This window comes from Primulina tabacum, unplaced genomic scaffold (genome assembly GCF_025594145.1).
Source record: "Primulina tabacum isolate GXHZ01 unplaced genomic scaffold, ASM2559414v2 Contig1029, whole genome shotgun sequence".
In the NCBI taxonomy this organism is placed as follows: Eukaryota; Viridiplantae; Streptophyta; class Magnoliopsida; order Lamiales; family Gesneriaceae; genus Primulina; species Primulina tabacum.
The window spans coordinates 11,551-33,097 of record NW_027460058.1 but is presented as its reverse complement, the minus strand read 5'-3'; the positions used below and the strand labels follow the sequence as shown (position 1 = coordinate 33,097).

The 21,547-nt window shown below is 36.2% G+C and overlaps 1 protein-coding gene across 1 annotated transcript; it reads right to left on the bottom strand.

Annotated features, from left to right (window-relative positions):
• Positions 1 to 7,948: 7,948 nt before the first annotated feature.
• Positions 7,949 to 21,253, bottom strand: LOC142535444 (phospholipase D zeta 1-like). Its single transcript, XM_075641794.1, is given in 21 exon segments — positions 7,949 to 8,241; positions 8,320 to 8,338; positions 8,341 to 8,380; positions 8,890 to 8,955; positions 9,094 to 9,225; positions 9,654 to 9,755; positions 10,295 to 10,492; positions 10,578 to 10,724; positions 14,684 to 14,794; positions 15,227 to 15,751; positions 15,835 to 15,991; positions 16,385 to 16,534; positions 16,652 to 16,791; positions 17,306 to 17,422; positions 17,508 to 17,750; positions 18,121 to 18,294; positions 18,803 to 18,973; positions 19,599 to 19,740; positions 19,839 to 19,954; positions 20,140 to 20,241; positions 20,795 to 21,253. Coding segments are annotated over 21 exon segments (3,345 nt in total). The 5' UTR covers positions 21,038 to 21,253; the 3' UTR covers positions 7,949 to 7,991.
• Between the last annotated feature and the right edge of the window lie 294 nt (positions 21,254 to 21,547).

Sequence of the window (21,547 nt, the reverse complement as noted above, 5' to 3'; positions counted from 1 at the left end):
TATAATTAGATATAAAATACAGCATAAAAATATTCAACCGCCTAAGCACCCGCGCACCGCCTACTGCCATTTAAAACAATGCTCAAGATGAACAAACAAACAAAATGAAACAAGCAGATTTATCGTGGTCCATGATCTTTGGGAAAAACTAAACTAATGATAAGCAGCTCACCTTAGCAGCACATTTCTTAAGAATCCCAAATGCACGTATAATTGGTTCAGGCATTCTTTCACGCTCACCTCCAATCTCAAAGTTCTGCAACGACCTTTGAGTCTGTGCACCCCATAATCTGATCCATTTAATCATAAATATTGTCAAAAAACCAACAGCAAAGAACGAGCTGACACCCGCTCTACTTCAAATTCGTCGGAAAACAAACAACTGCCCATATCGAACGATGAAAAGCATTTCTCAATACTATTAGCAAAGGCAGGCACTAGATAGATGTAATGATTCGTACAAGTAAATGAAGTTTTTTTTTTCGCAAATAACGGATCATGTCGACAAAGAGTAGTCTTTTTGGATCATATCTATAATTTCTGAGTCTTAATTTCACGAATTGTCTATAATTGCTGAGTATCCGGTTGAATCATGAAATGCGATCCCTCATAACAGTTGGAAAATCCCAGGAGATGAGTGCACATAAATTCAAAATAACAAAAAAATCTAGTAAAAAAGGTCGCTAGCAGCTTTGGAAAAAAAATGCAGAGAAGATAAAGATCCTGGATAAGAAGTAATCTTCAAGACGTACTTGTCGGAGGGAACTTGAATGAGGCCAAAAGTGTCTCTTTCTTCTCTAAAAGAATTTGAATACAGTCTGAAGCTTGCAGCTGAACAACGGAGCGAATCCGGCAGACATGACGTCGCCGTGGATGCAGCTGACAATCGCCGGCAAGCTGCGAACATGGGAGGAGGAGGAAGTTTACGATCTGTGACAAGGAATAAGAATGCGGTCTTCCTATAACAATCAAATGGGCCGCAAATGGAGACTCTTTACCAAGGGCTTCACATATTTTGAGATCAGACAATAATAATAAATAATAATAATAATGTTATACATATATATATATATATATATATATGATATTTAGGTGATTGATTTGATTGAAATGTTACTTTTATAGACTGATTTCTCTACATTATAAATAGAGGTGTTAGTTGTAATTAGTTTGAGTGGTTTTCTCTCATTCTCTCTACTAAATTTATAACACGTTATCAGCACGAGTGTTCTTCAAAGGTAAACTCATTAATTATTTTCTTTTGTATGTATGCTCCCGATGAAGCACAATATGTAGATTTCCATACGGTGCACTCGAAATAGCAAATTTGATCTTATGATGATAATTTTAGTTTTATATTAATACTCCAGAAGTACAATATTTTATGTTTATATCGATTCTCTTGAAGAAGCACAAATTCTTATTTTATGTTGGTGTTCTTAAAGCAGCACTACATATTTTTATGTTGATAATCGTGATAGATCTAAGGATACAAGATCTTAAATTTACCAATATTCCTGAAGAATATTATTCAAGATCTTATATCTATCAATATTCCTGAAAAATATTATCCAAGATCTTCAATTTATATTCCTGAAGAATATTGACTAAATACAAATTAGGAATACATTTACTTTATATGCTTTTACATTGACCATTAACGTGAATTGAGTATTAATTATTATTATTTTTTTTCCTCAGCTATATGTATATACTAAGTAATTAGTGACTTATTGCACTTAATAAGTTAATTATTGTTGGATTTTATATTGCAACATTAGTACTAGTTAGGATTTTACATGGTTTTGAAAACTATTGATTAATTGTTTTCTTGATAAATGTTTTACTATAATTGAATATGTTAATATATTTGTCAAATCGGTTTATAATATGGACATGATTAAATTTTGTGATACTATATAACTTTTTTAATATTATACCAAAAAAAATGTCTCTAAAATTTCATTCGTCATTAATTTTTTAATTTTTTTTCATTTAACAGTTGCTATGGCAAATATTACCAAACTCGAATTCGAAGCACTTGACATCAGTGGAAAAAACTATTTGTCATGGATTTTGGATGCCGAGGTTCATCTTATTTCTAAAAATCTTGGAGATACGATAAAAGAAGCAAACAACGAATCCCTGCAGGATCTTGCAAAATCACTCATTTTCCTTCGTCACCATCTCGATGATGGATTAAAAGCCGAGTATCTCACTGTGAAAAACCCGCAAGACTTTGGGAAAGATCTTAAATAAAGGTTTGACCGTGCAGAGAACTATTAGTTCTCCCCAAGAGCCCGCTATGAATGGATCCACCTTCGACTGCAAGATTTCAAATCTGTAAGCGACTATAATTCTGCATTATTCAAGATTTGTTCCAAGCTCAAACTTTGTGGAGAAAATATTTCTGATCCAGATCTACTTGAAAAAAATTCTCTACTTTCCACGCATCAAATGTGGCTCCTGCAGCAGCAATATCGTGAGCGTGGATTTAACAAATACTCTGAGCTTATTTCATGCCTACTAGTTGCTTAACAGAACAATGAAGTACTGATGAAAAATCATCAAATGCGCCCAACCGGCTCTATACCATTTCCTGAAGCAAATGAAACAGCATTCCCTGAAGTGAATGTCAACTCAACCCAAATCCCTCATTATGGAAGAGGGCGTGGGCGTGGACGCGGACGTGGCAATGGTCAAAGGAAAAATTATCAGCAACATGATGGAAAGAGACAGAAAACAAACCACCAGCCGTGGAAACCGAATAATGAAGAATCAGTTGGAAAACCAAAAGAATATGAAAATAAGTGTTTCAAATGTGGAACGGATGGGCATTGGTCTCGTACCTGCCGTACGGCAAAGCATCTTGTGGATCTCTACCAAAATTCAATCAAAGAAAAAGGAAAAATAGAGACAAATTTTGCTGATGATGATGGCCCTGTCGACATAACTCATTTAGATATCTCTGATTTCTTTGCACAACTGGATGGAAATATTGATCATTTGATTGGGGGTGGTGTGCTAGAAAATATAGATTGATCAAATTTTGATTCTAGTATTTTTGTCTTAGCTCAAAGTTTTTAATTATCTATTTTTTCTAGAATGTCCGCATTATTATATATTGGTTTAAGGTTTTTCTTGAGTTGTAATAAGTGATAACTACTTTGAGAACCTTGTTTAACTACAATTTTATTTTATGTATCTTAGAGTTATAACTTACTTTATTATGCATTTATTTTTAGATTAATGAGGGAATATCAAGACGTTTGTCTAGCTGATAGTGGTACAACACACACTATCCTTAAAAGCAAAAGGTATTTTTTTGAATTAACATTAACTGAAAATAATGTTATAACAATATCGGGTGCATCAAAAATTATTGAAGGCCATGGAAAGGCAAAATTCATTTTACCAAATGAGACAAACCTATATTGAAAATGCTCTATACCTAGCAAATCAATAGAAATTTGCTTAGCTTTAAAGATATCGCCGAAATGGATATCATATTGAAACATTGAATGCAAACAATGTTGAATACCTTTGTATTACATCTATTATATGCGGCCAGAAGCAAATAAAAGAAAGATTACGTGCACTCTCCTCTGGAATATATTGCACAATAATTAAAGCAATTGAGGCAAATACAGTCACAAACACGAAGTTTGTTGACAAGAAAATTTCATATTATGGCACGACCAACTTGGTACCCTGGGAGTTCGATGATGCAAAGAATAATAAATAATACTCGTGGACATCCCCTAAAGAACCAAAAGATTATTTTAAATGATGACTTTTCATGTGTGGCCTGTTCATGAGGCAAACTCATTATAAGAACTTCCCCAACGAAGGTTGATATTGAAATTCCAACATTCTTGGAAAGAATTCATGGGGATACACCCATCATGTGGACCATTTCGATACTTCACGGTATTAATTGATGCCTCAACTAGGTGGTCACATGTTAGTTTGCTTGCAACTCGAAATATAGCTTTTTCATAGCTTACTTGGTCAAATTACGAGCTCAATTCCCTGATCACCCAGTCAAGACAATTCGTCTTGATAATGCTGCTGAATTCAAATCACAAGCATTTGATGATTTTTGTATATCAATTGGGATCTCAGTTGGAGCATTCAGTTGCTCATGTTTATACACAGAATGATCTTGCAGAATCATTTATTAAAAGATTGCAATTAATTGCAAGACCGCTACTCATGAAAACAAAACTACCATCTTCAGTCTGGGGTCATGCTATCATACACGCTGCATCACTGATTCGTGTAAGACCAACTAATTATCGCCAATAGAGTATTTGGTTGTGCGGTACAAGTACCTATCCCACCTACACAACGGATCAAATGGGTCCACAACGTAGACTTGGAATTTATATGGGATATGACTCACCTTCTATCATTAGATATTTGGAGCCATGACAGGCGACTTGTTTACCGCAAGATTGCATACTGTCATGATGAAAGTGATTTTCCAACACTGGAAGATCAAAAATTGTATCCAGAAAAACAACGAAAAATTTGTTGGAATGAGAAAACATTATCACATTATGATCCCCGAAACAATAAATGTGATCAAGAAGTTGGAAGGATCATTCACTTGCAAAGGATTGCCAATGAATTGCCCGATGCTTTTGTTAATACAAAAAATGTAACTAAGTCACACGTATAAGTGGAGAATAGTCCAGTGAAGATCGATGTCCCTACAGGACCATCTAATACTTCACCCACAAATGAATCTAAAATACGCCCAGAAACGTGGTCGATCCGATTGGTTCGAAGGATACAGTGCTTAGGAAAAGAAAGATGCAAGAAAAGCAAGAATTGAAAGCTCCAGAAGAAGCAACCTTACATGATACAACAAGAAAAATAAATGAAACAGATGTGGGTAACATGATTCAGGGAGAACCAGAATCACATGAAAATACCGAGACTTCAACAAATATTTGATATCTCGTAAAATATGGGATCGGAGAAAACAAACATGACAATGTTTTCACTCTTAATGTGGCCCTTGATATCACGCAAGGTGTTAATGACCCCGAACCACAATCTGTTAAAGATTGTCAACAAAGAAATGACTGGCCGAAATGGAAGGAAGCTATACAAGCTAAATTAGATTCTCTAGAAAAACGTTAAAGTGTTTGGACCCGTAGTTCAAACACCTAAAAATGTAGTCACTGTAGGATACAAATGGGTGTTTGTACGAAAAAGGAATGAAAATGATGAAATTGTAAGATACAAAGCCAGACTTGTAGCTCAAGGTTTTTCTCAAAAACCTGGAATCGACTATTAGGAAACATACTCACCTGTGATGGATGCCACACTTTTCGATTTTGATTAGCTTGGGTGTATCAGAAAATTTGGACACGCGACTAATGGATGTGGTCACTGCATATTTATATGGTTCACTTGATAACGACATATACATGAAAATCCCTGAATGATTTAAACCACCAGAAGCAAGTGATACAAACCCCCAAGAACATGTTTCTCAATAAAATTGCAAAATCATTATATGGATTAAAACAATCCGGACGCATGTGGTACAATCGTCTTAGCAAGTTTCTACTACAAGAAGGTTGTACAAATGATGTTATTTGCCCATGTATTTTTACAAAAAGACGGATGGTGGTTTTTGCAATCGTGACAGTATATGTCGATGATTTAAATCTTATAGGAACTCCCGAAGAGCTCACCAAAACTGCCAATTATTTAAAAAGTGAATTTGAGATGAAAGACTTGGGAAAGATAAAGTTATGTCTTGGATTGCAAATTGAACATTATCCGAAGGAATGTTTGTTCTTCAATCTTCATACACAGAAAAGATATTAAAACGCTTTTACATGGACAAAAGCACACTCATTAGCATCACCAATGGTCGTCCGATCACTCGACACTAATAAAGATCCTTTCTGTCCACTTGAACATGGAGAAAAAATCATTGGTCCTGAAGCACCATATCTTAGTGCAATTGGTGCATTGTCATATCTTGCAAATTGCACTCGACCAGATATAGCATTTTTCTGTAATCTCCTAGCAAGATATAGTTCTTCTCCAACCCGAAGACATTGGAATGGTGTGAAAACACATATTTCGTTAACTTCGTGATACAACTAACATGGGATTGTTTTATTCGAAAAATCAAATTTATCCTTTAATAGGATATGCAGATGCAGGCTATCTTTCAGATCCACATAAAGCCAATCCCAAACAGGTTATGTGTTTCCACGAGGGGGCACTGCTATTTCATGGAAGTCGACAAAGCAAACTTTAACAGCGACATCATCTAATCACTCTGAGATCATTGCAATGCATGAAGCAAGCCGAGAATGTATGTGGTTGAGGTCCGTAACCCAACATATTCAAGAATCATGCGGGTTACCAACAATGAAAGATAGCCCGACGACTATATTTTAAGATAATACTGCTTGCATCGCACAACTAAAAGGAGGAAATATCAAAGGTGATCGAATGAAACATATTTCGCCAAAGTTTTTCTACACACACGAACTTCAGAAGAAAGGTGATATTGATGTACAACAAATTCGTTCTAGTGACAATGTAGCTGATTTATTCACAAAAGCGCTACCAACATCAACATTCAAGAAATTGGTACAAGATAGGGATGCATCAATTAACAGATCTTCGGTGATTGAAATCAGGGGGAGTATTAGTTGTTGTACTCTTTTTCCTTCGTTCAGGTTTTTCTCACTGGGTTTTACTGACAAGGTTTTAACGAGGCAATATTGGATTCTCCATCAATCATCTAAATATATATATATATATATATATGATATTTAGGTGATTGATTTGATTGTAATGTTCCTTTTATAGACTAAATTTATAACAAATAACATATTTTAGTTCACGTTTTTCCCTAGTTCTGACGTATAAATAAATGAACTTGAAAATGATTTTGACATCATACAAAAAAAATAAAAAAATAGCAACAATCACATTTTTCTTTCGCAGTGGGTTAAAAGGAAAACAAAAATCATTTGTCGAGCTTGCCATTTGAAGACGATCTGATTATGGAGTGAAAAATATTTCACTGTCAAATGTCGAAAAGTTGTCATGTTGGGTGGAAAATTCAAATTCCGCAGAAATGAAGGCTTTTGACTTGTCACAATGCACACAAATTATATGAATTCAATATTGAGAAGGTCCTCGCTATACTAGAGTTCTGGATACCAAGTTAAGGTCATTCAAACTCAAGCCAACCATTATTCAACATAATGTTTACCTCCAATCACTATAATATATTAGTCTTTTCATATGATTAAACTACATCTCTTTGTAATAAAAATCAGAATAACTTTCAAAATGCATATCTAAACTATATTCCAAACAATCTTTCATATATTTCCTTAAAGCCGAAACGGAAGTTCATCCAAATGCCAACCCTCGGCTTTGAAAGTATGACGAGAGATGTGAAACTTATTCATATATTATATACGTATACATGTAATATAATATCTTCACAATTGAATACATTATTCTTGTGGTTTTCAACAGAAGTAAATTTGGGTATAGGAGTCTGATTACTGATCCTAAATCTCGACTAAGAGAATACCATATCTGTGCTTATGATCTGGCGACTACCTATTCGTAGTTTTCTGAATCCTCAGTCCAAATCACTTGAAAGTCGAGCAACTGAGTTAAAGATTCAACAACTACTTAAGCAGTCCAGTTCAAATCTTCTGTCCAAAATCAAATTAAACTCGACATAAGACTCTCTGAACTCTCTCACCCTTTTATACATAAACATGAATCCTTATTAAATAGACCCCCATTTCCTTCCTTTTCCTCCATCCTCCACTTCTTTGATGCTGTAATACATAGAATCCAGGGCAAACAATGAATGGAATATCTCAAGTAATCAACTTCATCAATTGCTTATTTCAGCACAATACTTCACAGCTGTCCTTACTCAATCCCAGTATTCCCGCGCCAATCTCAGGTAAAAAAACTTGGGCTCAGTGAAAAACCTGAGGCGATGCATAGTATTCACTTTCATTAAAGACAGGCCTTAAATCTTCCTTGCACATGAAATCCAAAGGGAAGGAAACTAGATGGCCCTTCACAGACTCAAGTCTTTCCATGGGATCTGTGTTTGTAACATCTCCTTCTTGATAGGATTCTAGTTTGGGCGGGGCTATTCCTAAATCAATGGTGGTGTGGCCGATTTTTTCTCTCCAAACTGCCATGCATTGTCGGAGTGAAGCCCTGGATGTAATCACTTGAAGTGAGAAATACAAACTTTGAATATCAGAAAAAGAATGAAGACAGGTACCTCAACCTTACCTAGTATGTATAAAATCATTGGTATGCAGGAAAATACATCTTGGTAGATCATAGTATTTGTCTGTCAACAACAGAATTGCACCGTGTAAATAAGAAAAATCGGGAATATGACCGTAAATGCAAACTTCATAATCATTTGTAGTGGTCAATATGCTCCAACTATTAAATGAAGTAGACTTGAGCTTAGAATAAAATAGATAAATCGTCCAATCAATGGAGACAAGTGTCTGAGAATGACAATAAGGTAGATGCAGACAGCACCCACACATTGCAATAATAAACAGAATGGGTGGTTGACATGAGCGTAGGAAATATTATAATTCACATATCAAGATAGAGATCTACATTTTTATATCTTTGTTGGTATTTTACCTGCGCAAAGATAAGAGCTTGATGTTAAAGCATCATACTGCAATACTTAAGAGCTAAATATTGTATCTGTCCATTGCGACACTCATGGGAACGCTAATGCTTGTGTTTCAATATAAAAGTTTCCTTGTTAATTGTTTTGTGCAACTATTTTTTGTCAAAGCGAAGAAGCTTTGATATAAAAAAATTAGTCACCCTCACCTTTGCGGTGGCCATCCATACATCCTTGTACGTCGAATCTACCACTGGGTCTCTTATTTGATTAACCTAAAATGGTTAAAATTTCGAAGCATGAGAAAATTCATTTTTTAAACATTTCAATAATATATTCAATATTCACGCAATTTGAATCTGAAAATTTAGAGACGATCCTCCCATAATATAGCTATGAATAATGAATTCAACCTCTCCAGATCGAAAACCTAGGTGCTCAGACCACAATGCAAGGCGAAGACTCAATGCAAACTTTCCAGCTCTCCAAGTCTTGTCCCCCATCCATGAATCAACAAATTCTCTGTCCTCAATAAGCACACCGATCTGAAATGGTACAATACAGTTAAACAAGAAAAAAGCAACACAATCCATCAGTTCACCTCCACATCCACTTTTTACCTCCTTAAACCAAAGCATGAGAAAATCTAAATAGATAGAACTAGAACTTTATGTATGAAACCAACTGAAAGTTTGTGTGATATATGATATACACATAGAACACTCGTATGACAGCAGTTCACAATGGAATCAGTGCAGATCATGTGGTACTGTGAGATGAAGGACCAGGCCTAGAGTAACAATCCGTGCCATTCACTACACCACAGCTCCTAGAAAGAATCTTTTTATGCACAGAAAGTCAATTAATCTTAATGGAGCTGAAACAAACGGGGTCTCATTCCCGCACTAATGTTCCAAACGTGTTAAAGGTAAAAGCAACTTAGTAAGCAGTTCAATTATAATTTTGGTAATACCTCAGAATCTCTAGATCCAAGCAAACTTCTGTCATTTATATTTGCAGAGCCAATTAAGGTAATACGATCATCAATGATCATGATCTTGCTATGAACATAAACCTGGTGAAACAAAGGCACTTTAATAAAACCAATAAATAAAAGTAATACGCTTGATGAGTCATCCACTAACCCATGAAAATAAAAACTTATCCACCACTCTATAACAAGATGCATAAAACATAGTTTACATCCATTCATCCCAAACTTAAGGTTTCAAAAGAAGCAAACGAGAAATATTATGGCAGTCGCTTCAAATTTTTTTCTTTAATTAGCACGTCAGTCACAAGCAAGCAATATTTTAAGCTCAATCAAAAACTTATCGACAAACTGCTTATTTTTCATAATCCAATTAAAAAATGAAAATTTAGAAATATTAGTTATACATGAAATATGATTCATAAATGATTGTCACCAATAAACGATTCTTTTCTGCCTCATATACTCCATCCTTTTTATTGCTTTGATCAACTAAATATACTCATTCAAAATCAAAGTCGCCCAAGAAGCACTGGAAGGTTAACGCCTCAGATACTGGATGTCAAATGATCAAGAAAGGACCAGATATGCATTTGCAGTGCAGAACGGAAAAACATGTGTACCTGACTGGAGGAGACAGGACCACCTTCATAAAGTCTGCCATAAGCTCTCAGACCATAGAAAGATATATAATCATGCATTCTAGGGCCAACAAGATCATAAAGATTATGCAGTATTGAATTATTCCCCCGGCAGATTGTTCGATATTGCCAATGCATGATCGCTCTCACAGATGCAGCACCAGAATCATCGACACCGCCCTTTTGAAATAAAGCACATTTCAAACTCTGTGGAACTATTCAGTACTGGAAGTAGATATGTACCAGAAAACTTTGTTGTTATTACCTGAAAGCCCGGTAGAAGAGGTATAACAACAATAACCCTGAAACACTTCATCTCATTGTGTGCTCGCATTATCCGTCTATATAATGCTTCTAAAACGCGATTGGCGATAATTTCATCACCAGATAAACCAGAGATGAAGAATTGATTCTGAAAACAAAATCTAGTCAGTGCAAGTTAGAAAAATGAATTCAGATGTTTTTTACTGCTTCTAATAGAGCAATAAATAGTACACCAACAGCTGCTGCGTGCAATTGGCTCCAATTTTCAAAAAATGAAAAAAGGTCGTTCAATGAACTTAATAAAACCATATCATCATGTATCGGTAATAATCCCTCTTTTTGATATGGTTCTGTTATATTGTACAATCTTTTGTGACCATAGCAAAGTAGAGATTATGTAAAACTATGTCAATGTGCCTCTATTTTTTTGTACTTGAGAGAGAGAAAAACATACAAAAACCTACTCCACTGACAGGTAAGTAAACGGATTCAGTCATGCAAGATTACAAATTCATCATCTTCTAATTTCTAGTGCTAGATAGTTTGAGGATTACTAGACGGAACTCAGGCACACAATGTCACATCACAAATTCATCGTGAGATGTATTTGTAAAGCCTTGCTACCCCTCAAGCTCGTAGGATGTTAAGAATACCAAGCTTGGACAGTAAAAAATGGTGTTGGGTGTGATGCAAGAGCCTTTGCGAAGATGTCCACAGGCTGTTGTTGTATTGAAATGTAAGAAGCGGCAATGATATTCTTCTGTATTTTTTCACGCACAAGGTGACAATCAATCTCAATGTATTTTGTTCTCTCATGATAGAGAGGATTTGCAGCCATGTGTACTGCAGCCTAGTTGTCACAATAACGTGCTGAGGCTCCGTAAGAGATAATCCCATATCCTGAAGTTTCACATGTTGCTGAAGCCATTGAACGGTATTCGGCATTGGCAGGGGATCGAGAGACCATATTTTGCTTCTTAGTCTTCCAAGAAATGGAATCATTGCCAAGTTGAATGATGTATCCAGTTACTGATTTCTATTTTCAATACATGATGTCCAATCAGAGTCCCAAAAGGCTGTTAAATGCAGGTCGTTGTGAGATGGCAAAGACATGTTCAGACCAGGAGCATTCTTAAGCTAACTTAGAATTCTCATTGCTGCAGTCATATAAGACCTCTTGGGAGAATGCATGAATTGACTTAGTTGTTGGACAACAAAGCAAATATCCGGTCTAGTGACTGCGAGATATATTTGTTGACCATATATCTTTGATAAGAAGTAGGGTCATTGACTAAAGAATCAACTTCAGATGGCTGCTGATGAGGATAGAATTTCTGATCACACTCAAAGCTAGTGAGTTTGAGATGATGTTCCATGGGTGTGTCATATGGTTTGAACCATAGTATACCATTGCATATGTGGAAAACCGAGGTCCTAGAAGGTTGTTGAAAAAAGGTCTCATTCCTCATTAAACACTACATCCCAGGATACAAAGAATCGTCGGGTGTGAAGATCGAGAAGTTTAAATCCCTTTTGATAAAGTGGATAGCCAAGACAAACATATGGCTTTGCTCTCGAGTCAAATTTATCATGTGGAAGGAGATTTGAAGCATAACAAAGGGAGCCAAATATTTTTAAGTGCGTGTATGAAGGTGCATGTTTGCGCTCAACAAAACCGTTTCGTTGGGGAGTGTATAGACATGAACTCTGATGTATAAGGCATAAAGAATTGAAGTAATCAATACATCGAAGGCTAAAGAAATCCATGCCATTATCTGTGCGAATGGTTACAATTTTAGTGCAAAAATTTGTTGAAACAAAGGTGAAATATTGCTTCAAGATTGCAGAGTGTCCGACTTAAACTGCATCAGAAACGCCAATGTGCATAGAGAAAAGTCATCAATGATTGTTATATGACGAAATGATCGATTTGGCGTGTGTTGAATAAATGATAAACATTCTAATCGTAAGAAAGACAAATGACCAAAACTCTTATGCCAAAGATTGATATTATGAAGATCACAAGAAGTGAGATTTACAGTCATTTGATACATCAGATACAGAATGAGCATTATTGCTACTCAAGTGTGTAAAGTGCGTATTCGAGAACTGAGGTTGGAGTAGAGCTCACTAGGTAGTACAGGCCATGTTTGAGTTTACCAATCCCCATGATTCTCCCAGTCGGAAGGTCCTGAAAGAGACAAAACTTGGGATAGAAAATGACACAAAAATTATGAACCTTTGTAAATTGTGATATGGACAAAAGTTTAAAATGGAAATCAGGTGCATGAAGAACATTTTTTAAAGCTAAAGAAGGGGAAACAGAGATGGCTCCTCGAGAGGTAATGCTGTAAGATTACCATCAGGAAGTTGGAATGAACCAGCAGGAGGAGGACATGGTTGAACATCTTGCAAGCCTTGAATAGCACCTGGTACATGAGTGTTTGCCCCACTATCTAGAATCCAATCATTCGACTCAGAAATTGATAGTAAACTGGTGATCATACCTGTAAGATTAGCTGCTGGTCCTGCAGTGTTGGCTGTCTGTTCAAGAAGCTTTAAAATCTGCTCGTATTGAGATGGTGTAAAGGAGACGGCAGTGGGTGGAGGGAGGTCTGAATATTGAGAGACATGGCATGAATCTTGGTTCGTGCTAAGTGTTTTGTGAGCAGAAAACCTAGAAGTCACTTGAGAGGTTTGAAATTTTTGGTCTGGGGAAACTTCTTATGAAGTTTATGGTTTGGTGGATAACCAACCAACTTGTTACAATTGTTTTTCGTGTGGCCTGGATAGTTGTAATTCTCGCATCTGGGGCCAACTGATTTTTTGTGGGAGGATGAAAAAAATGCAGTAGCAGGAACCTCAGATATAGATTGTGAATATAGCACATTCCTGTCAGATTCTTCTTGGGTAATAATCGAATAAGCTTGAGTCACAGATGACAAAGGTTTCATTGGAAGAATTTAACTCCTTATGTAGCAATAACTGTCATTGAGACCCATAAGAAACTGCAAGAGACGCTGGTGTTGATCATGTTCAATATAGGCTTTTCAGTAGCACAAGTAAGGATGGAAGAGTCACTAATGAAGTGTACTCATCCCAAAGCTGTCTGAGATCAGAGAAATAAATGGAGATTGTATTTTGACCTTGAGTAAGTCAAACAATATCACGGTGGATGACAAAAATTCTTGAACCAGAAATCTTGTCAAATCGTTATTTCAAATCTTCCCAGACAGCTGAAGCCTCAGTAGTGAACACAAGGCCACCAAAGATATCAGGTGACACCGAATTATCCAAGATAGAACGATGGCATTGCATCGTTCTGAGTCATGTAAAGAGGGAGAGTTGGCAGAAGTTTTGGGGTTTTGATGAACCGAATCTTTTTCTTCGCTCGTAATGCAAGTAGCATGGTGCGGCTCCAAACACCATACTTTTCAGATCCAACAGGGGGATCAAGAACAAGAGAAACCCAGGGAGTATCCGAAGGGTAGAGATACAGAGGATCATGAAATCCAATGTAGAATTGGATCCAGCCATTTAAAACTTTCGCAAAGAAAATATGATTCGGAAGAAATTACATGCCTGATACCATGTTAAGGTGAAGATATATCACCATTGAAGTGATAAACAAAAGCTTTCAATAGACGAGGACGAAGAAGACCTATAGTATAATCTGGAAAAATATCAAAAGTGCTTTTACATTTTCTGGTAGCTCATTTATATATTGACATTGGAGAAAACTACTTGTAAACTTGTACTAAATACAAAACTAATTAACTGTCAAACTATCCAACAGATTAAGGGTCAAGTAACTGGCTTGATTCTTCAAGATCTTCTAGAACATGTGTATCTTAACATACAGTTCTTGACATGAATAGGATTTTCCAGTGAGCCAATTCAACTTATATCATGTTCACAACCTGTGAACTTAACCTATCATTTGGAGTGAAAAATTAGTGCCTGAATTTGTTTCATGTGCGATATTTTAGTAATGAAATGAGGAACATGCCTTTGCGATAAGGGAGTAGTAAGAAATGAATACATTGCTACCTGAAAAAGACACCTAATGTAGAAATGCGCTGCTTAACAAAGAAGGAAAAAACAGACCTCAATATATACATAATGTTCTGCTCTTTCAATAAGTGAACAGTAGGCACTGTGAATACTTTCTTCAGTTTGGCTTGTTCCTGCTGACCATTGGCTTACACTCCTTATAACCTGGGAAGCACGGGTCATCCAAGGCTATTAGATGAGGGAATATCCACACTTGCAAATGAAACACATCAAAACCAAGTACTTAGATGATGTCACTCATGCAGCTAAGTAAGCTTAAATCAAACCAGAGCAGACAACAAAAAATTCTGTCAAATTCACAAAGAGTAAATGGAACTTTAATAAATCTCAATGCTGTTTGTTGAGTGTACAGGAGCCGGTTTATAAGCTTGAGTCTGCAAAACTGGGCAAGACTGGGGAGAGAGAAGAAGAGGCTTCATCTCAGGATCCACTTCTACTAGACCTTTTACCCTGGACAAAACGTGTCGTTTTGGTTCTATTTTTTTTTAACATAGAAAGATATCAATGTATCTCATGGTTCAATAAGACAGTCAATTATAACAACAAAGACATTGCTAGCCAGGAGCTAGAACTCACCTGACAGCCACATGGGACACGAGGACCAACTTGTCCTATTTCATCTGATGAAACAACTTGATCACCTCTTTCCTGTGATTCCCACCACCTGTTTTCTGAAATATCTGATCCATGCTGCCTCACAAGTGAAGACATGCTGCTTTGGAGATCCAAGGAGTCGAAATCATCCACAAAGCCCCTCATTGGCATATCTGGGATTAATGGTTCAGTTTTGAATTTATGAAAAGAGAAGGGACTTCTGCCGGGCCTGCTTGGCTGATCATGTGTATTACCATCAAACCCATTTAATTTTGGTTCTCCTCTTACAGCATCTTGGCCGTCAGCTTCTTGAGGCATAAGCAAAGGTATATCCTGAAGAGATGATAGGGACGAAAAGGAGTCGTTCCGTTTGATGTCTTTATGATAGTCATTGTGATTCTTATCACCATTTTCTATCTCCCTACTAATTCCCATATAATGAGGAATAACCATGTGGTGCTGAGGCAAGAGAAGGGGAATTGCATTCTCATTTGGCGCTTTGTTTCTCTGGAAGATAATGAAATAGTTTTAAATCACATGAAGAATACTCTAGCTACAGATATCGATATAAAAAAATTAACTACATATACCTTAGCATAGTTCCATCGCTGAACAAAATGTCGGGCTACATCGCTGCAAGGGGGCCCCCAAAGGGCACAGTGTACATCATGCCATGGCATCCGTGGATATTTTGCTCGATCTAATTCATCCTTCATCGTGTCCTCCCACGAATTTGGTTCCGATTCCCTAAGATTCAGTACCATCAAGCAATTGGCAAATTTAATTCCATACTTAGATCAAGCTAAAGGTAGCAAAACAACATCCCAGTTCGCTTTTCAAAGTAAACTTAAATTGCACAGTGATAGTACATAAAAATACGGAAAAAGCAATTGGGAAAATTACACAAGCATGGTAAAAAAGCAATAATACAGACGGGATGACTCATGTTTACAAACTCGTTCACAATCAAACTTCCCAACATTTGGCAACAAAAGTAAAGAGAAGCTTAAAAAGGATCACCCAGTAAAACATTGTGTTTCTCTAGAGAGATGGACTAATTTTTGTTCTCCATTACATCTAAATGGGTGAGAGATGGTTAAATTACCAGCTAACATACCAACAACACAGGTTCATACACACCTTGGATTGTAATAATCCTTGCCAGGCCATATTGAAGAGGGATGATCACCAATTTTATGATCGCCAGAATCGTAACGTCCAAAGCACAGATCAAGTCCTCCAATGAAACATATCTGGTGATCTACAATGACAATTTTTTCATGGTGGGACCTATATAGGAGAGGATCCAATATCAACAGATGCAATTATCAGTTTGAAAAGCAAAAGCTTATCTATACAAACATGAATGGATGTTGTAAATAATTGCAACTCTAATAGAAAGCACACCATAAATAAACACCAGAAGAGAAATGGTCAGGATATCGAAGCACTCTGATGTTCTCATGAATGCCCAGAAGCTTTCTCTTGCTATAGACACTGTTAATTTTCAGAGCTAGAGCAACCTCTTTGTACAGAAGAATATGTACCTAACAAAACATGATAAATCCATGTCACCAGACGTTCAAGCCGAAAAATGAAACAATCACAAGAAAAAACTAGCAATACTCTTCCATGGGACCATTTCCAGCTCAATAAAAGCAATAGGCAACAACTTAATACAGCATCAAAGCAGCATCTTCAAGACGAGACATTGCAAGACATAGCAAGGAAAAATTAGTCCTTGTTAAGTTTATCACAAAATGATATTCCTACAAACTTGTCATGATGCCAATACTAGTTTAGATCTCCACAAACTATAAGAAGCATAAGACACACAAATCACGTTTAGGTCCCTTGTTAAACCAACCAATATATTTATCCAGACCCATTACTCTGACCTTAATCATAAAATACAAATTAACAGAGTTATGGCCTACGTCAGCTAGTAGAAGATATCACTTTAATGAAACAAGAAATAAGTAAGATAACCATAAACATAACTTGTTCATCAAGAGAATCACCAGAGAGAAAACAAATAATTATCTATGTGAACCTATTTACCTGAACACCTTCCTTGGCTTTAGCTTCCAGTAAAGAATCAAGCCGAGTAGATGATTGAGCAAGAAATGGACGGCACAAGTAAAGTTCGGGGCACAACCACCACCCGCATATGTATATCTGATTTGAATATCATCACCAATAACAACAAAAAATTAGCAGGTATAACGCCAATTATAAACACAATGGATGTTCGAGAATATACCGTCGATTTTGCTCCCTCAATAGCCAAAGCAATAGCTTCAAATGCAGCACGACCATCAATGAACCACTGAACTTGACTACCATCTTCAGTCAAACCTCGAGGAGGAGCAAAAGAGCCAAAACGATGGGGGTGACACCAACCTTCGGGTGGCCTAAGACCAGCATCATTGATTGCGGCAACCCAATCTTTAACTTTGGCATTACTTTTCGTTCTAAGCTTTATGTTCCGACTTCCACAAATCACCTATAGCATATGGCCCTTAAGTTCATTAAAATGCAGTTTTCAAGCTATAATATTTTCTTTTGATTGGTAGTTTGCAAGCTACAATTGCAACCTATGTCATACATCCATAAATTACATATAAGAAATTAGGTTATTCATTGTCATTAACAAGATAGTTCCAACTTAGCGAAGAAATAACTCTCATGCACTGAACCCTAAAGAGAAGGGAATCTATGCATATGATTTTTGCAGAAGGCAGTTCATAATATCACTAGCAGTTACTTTGCTTCAATTACACATGGACAATGAAGAGGCAAAAATCCTTGAAAGTATGTGATTCTCAATCATTCAAAACCTCAACTGAAGCAAAAATGTAATGAACATAGCCTACACTGAAATAGTGGCGTAAAGGATTGTGATCTTTAACTTCTTTCGCCAATGATACTCGACCCTCTCCATTACCATCTGAGGCTGGTAGAACATCAAAAACAACAATATCTAGAGGATTGGGGTCAAAAGGTTCCCTCAGAAAAGCCAAAAATCCAGGTTTTAGCACAGCCCAGACCTGCAGATCGACAAAATGTAAATATCTCAACTTCTATGAGATCACAGTAATCTACGCAGGCTAGAAGAGAAGGAAATGCCGAGCTAAACCCTGACTACAAAGTGCAACATTTTGCAATTTTTCCAGTTTTCATGACAAATACTAGAAAATTACAACATATCCCAGAAAATTTCTATTTGGCAGAAGGGATATTAAAATATTCATCTAGCACAATGTAGGTGGAAAAACTCCTGCAAGAAGCATCATTAATTCAAATACAACCTATCTTTAGTAATCGCCAGTGATGGCTCTTTGTATCAACATCTCAGACAATTGTTGGAATATGATTTACGAGGAATATAAAACATGTCTCAGGGAAAAATACATAAATAAAACCATCTGATATCCAAATTCCAATCAAAGTCACCAATAGTAACAATAAATTGATTTAATAACAAAAAATATGCACCATCTTCTTCCCAAACAAAGTAATTACACCATGAAATCAATCTAGAGAGATCAATATGACCTTTTGCCAATTATCTCTGCAACAACTGAACAACTGACACGAGCAGCATTTTCTGTCACTGTTATTGCCCAAAATTTTTGGCAAATGCTTTACCATAACATAGTCTTCCTTCAGCTTTGGACCATATTCTGGGGAAAAGGATAACTTGGAAACTTCCAAAAATCTGCACACCTATGATATTCAACTACAACAATAAGATTTGTAAAAAAAATCCAAACAACCAGGCAGTAACATATCTGCAGAAATGAAGCCAGAAACATTGTCATATGTGCAGAGCCAGACAATGTCCATCCAACAGTAATAAAATGTTTCCTGTATGATCATACATCTTTCGTGTTTAGCCTTTTTTCTTACGACCATCAAGGAGACAACCATCATAGAAATGCAACATACCCACATGAAAGTTAGACAAAAGTAAATATGCGTGTGCAATATGAACCTTGTAAAAGTCACTAGCTCAGCTTAAAACACATCAACAAAGTGTGAATCGGTTTGGGCTTTTCTATAAATAGGGAGTCGAAGCAAACACAGAGTCCAGATTAATTTTAAAAAAATGAAAATTCTCATAAATGATAATATCTCCTCTTTCTTGATAATTCAACAATTTTGTACTTGTGAACAATGTACATGATTAGCTTATAGTAAAATGCTCTACTCAGAATCTCAAATACACCTTTTACACACGTATCAACAGAGGGCCAAATATGAAAAGATCATATTTAGAATGTCAAACTCAAATTCCAATGATAAACACAAAGGAGAACAACATAGCTTTGAAAAAATGACCTGGCATTACCTCTTGGCAGTTCACGATATCAATATTACTGAGGAAGTGATTTAAGTATCCCTGCATTGCTGTTTTTGCTAGCTCCGAGATAGAATGTTGCCTTCCAAGTGCAGGCCTGATAATTGGAATGGCAGCACTAGATGGAACATCTCTGAACAAAAAAACACCTGTAAGCTTTATAAGTATTACAAGAAGAAGCTACAGCATACTTTATATCATTTGCATAAGTCATCCTTGATTAAGAAGCACCTGTTTCTAGCACTCTCGTCTAAACGTGAAGGAATAGCCTCATCATCCTGTTCTTCATCATCTTGCATAACTGTTGCATGGTCTCCGATTCCTAAATTTTGAAGCCATTCTCTAACCTTTAAAAGATAGGAGAAAATAACTTACAATGAAGATTAAAGACACAAGATAAATTTACACCATCATAGCTCATTCCAAGCACAAGAGCGACAACCATAGTATTTTCGTCTGATGTGAACAACAACTATAAAACAGAACCAGTAATTGTCGGGGAAAATGGCATAAAAACGAGAATAAAATATACCTGCTCTTGCTTCTCATGAATCTCCTCGATAAATTTCCGCTTCTTGAGAGCAAAGTGCAAATAAAAAACTTGCGAAGCTTTCTTCACTAACTGCCACTTGAACTAAGGAGCAATAGTGTGACAATCAGAACTTCAGATTATACAAAAGTGAATTTCAGTTCTCAAATAGTGCATAAAAGCTTGCACTTACTAGAAGTAAAAAATTCATATGAAAAGACGATCTCAGTTTTGCTAAAATATGCATGCTCTTAATCTGATGCAACCTAAAAGAAGGAAAAACTTCATTATGTTATGTCTATATAACATAGTTTATTTGAAAATCCTCTGATCCATACCCTCAAATAGCAAAGGAATATATAGTTGTCAAAACAAACCTAAAACAAGAATTAGGTCTAATGGATTCTCAAGTACAAACAAAAAAACATGGACTTTTTTGACAAAGCCGACAGGTAGCAGCAATGAATCTTTTGTACCTTTAACAGGCCCATGGAAGTATTCAATTAGTAATCGACCAGTAAATGTTTGTCTGAATTTTCTTTGCTTTTTCCGATATATCCTCAAAATTCCAGAGAACATAAAGGAGGGGAAATGAGAGAATGTATTCAATTTAAAGGTTTATATTGCAATCAGACAAGAATTCACGGAGACATCAAACCTGTCTGTATTGCAGCTCAATGGTGTAACCCAGTAGCATGGGGCTTATATCGCTGGGATCGGGGCGAGAGACCTGGACAATGGTAGCCTTGGGCAACTCATCAAAAATCCGAGTGAATTCAGTGGCCGGATGAAACGACAAGAACGATGACATCATCATCGGGAATTCGGCCGGCGACGCCTCCTTTTGCATCTGAGCGTACTTGGGCCCGCCGATCATTGAAGATTGCTCCGAGGAACCCATTTTCACGCCAAATAATAATTTTAAAAAATCCGCAATTGAATCTAAATCGCGTGTGAGAAATCAAATGTTAAGGTTATGGAAATCTAAACAATGGATTGAATCATCCATCAGACAACAAAAGGAGGGGAAATGAGAAACGGCATTCAATTTCAGGGGCTGGTTTGTCTTAAGTAGGAAGATGTTGAACTTTACTTCGAATTTTTCATGTCAATTTTTGTTTTGTTTTGTTTTGTTTTGTTTTTACGACATGAATAATGACATCAATAGAACGAGATAAAATTTTTGAATGTTTTACGACAGATCACTTACGTGAATAATGTACTAATCCATCAATAAATTTTTTATTTTTAACACATTATTCGGTTCTCCGTATTTTTCTAAGCTCAAAAACACAAGAAAAATATAACAATATTCAAGAGTAAGAACATTTATTTTACTGATTATTTATTTTTACTGTATATATATTTAATACATAATATCATGTTATTATATTAAAAGAGTATATGACGC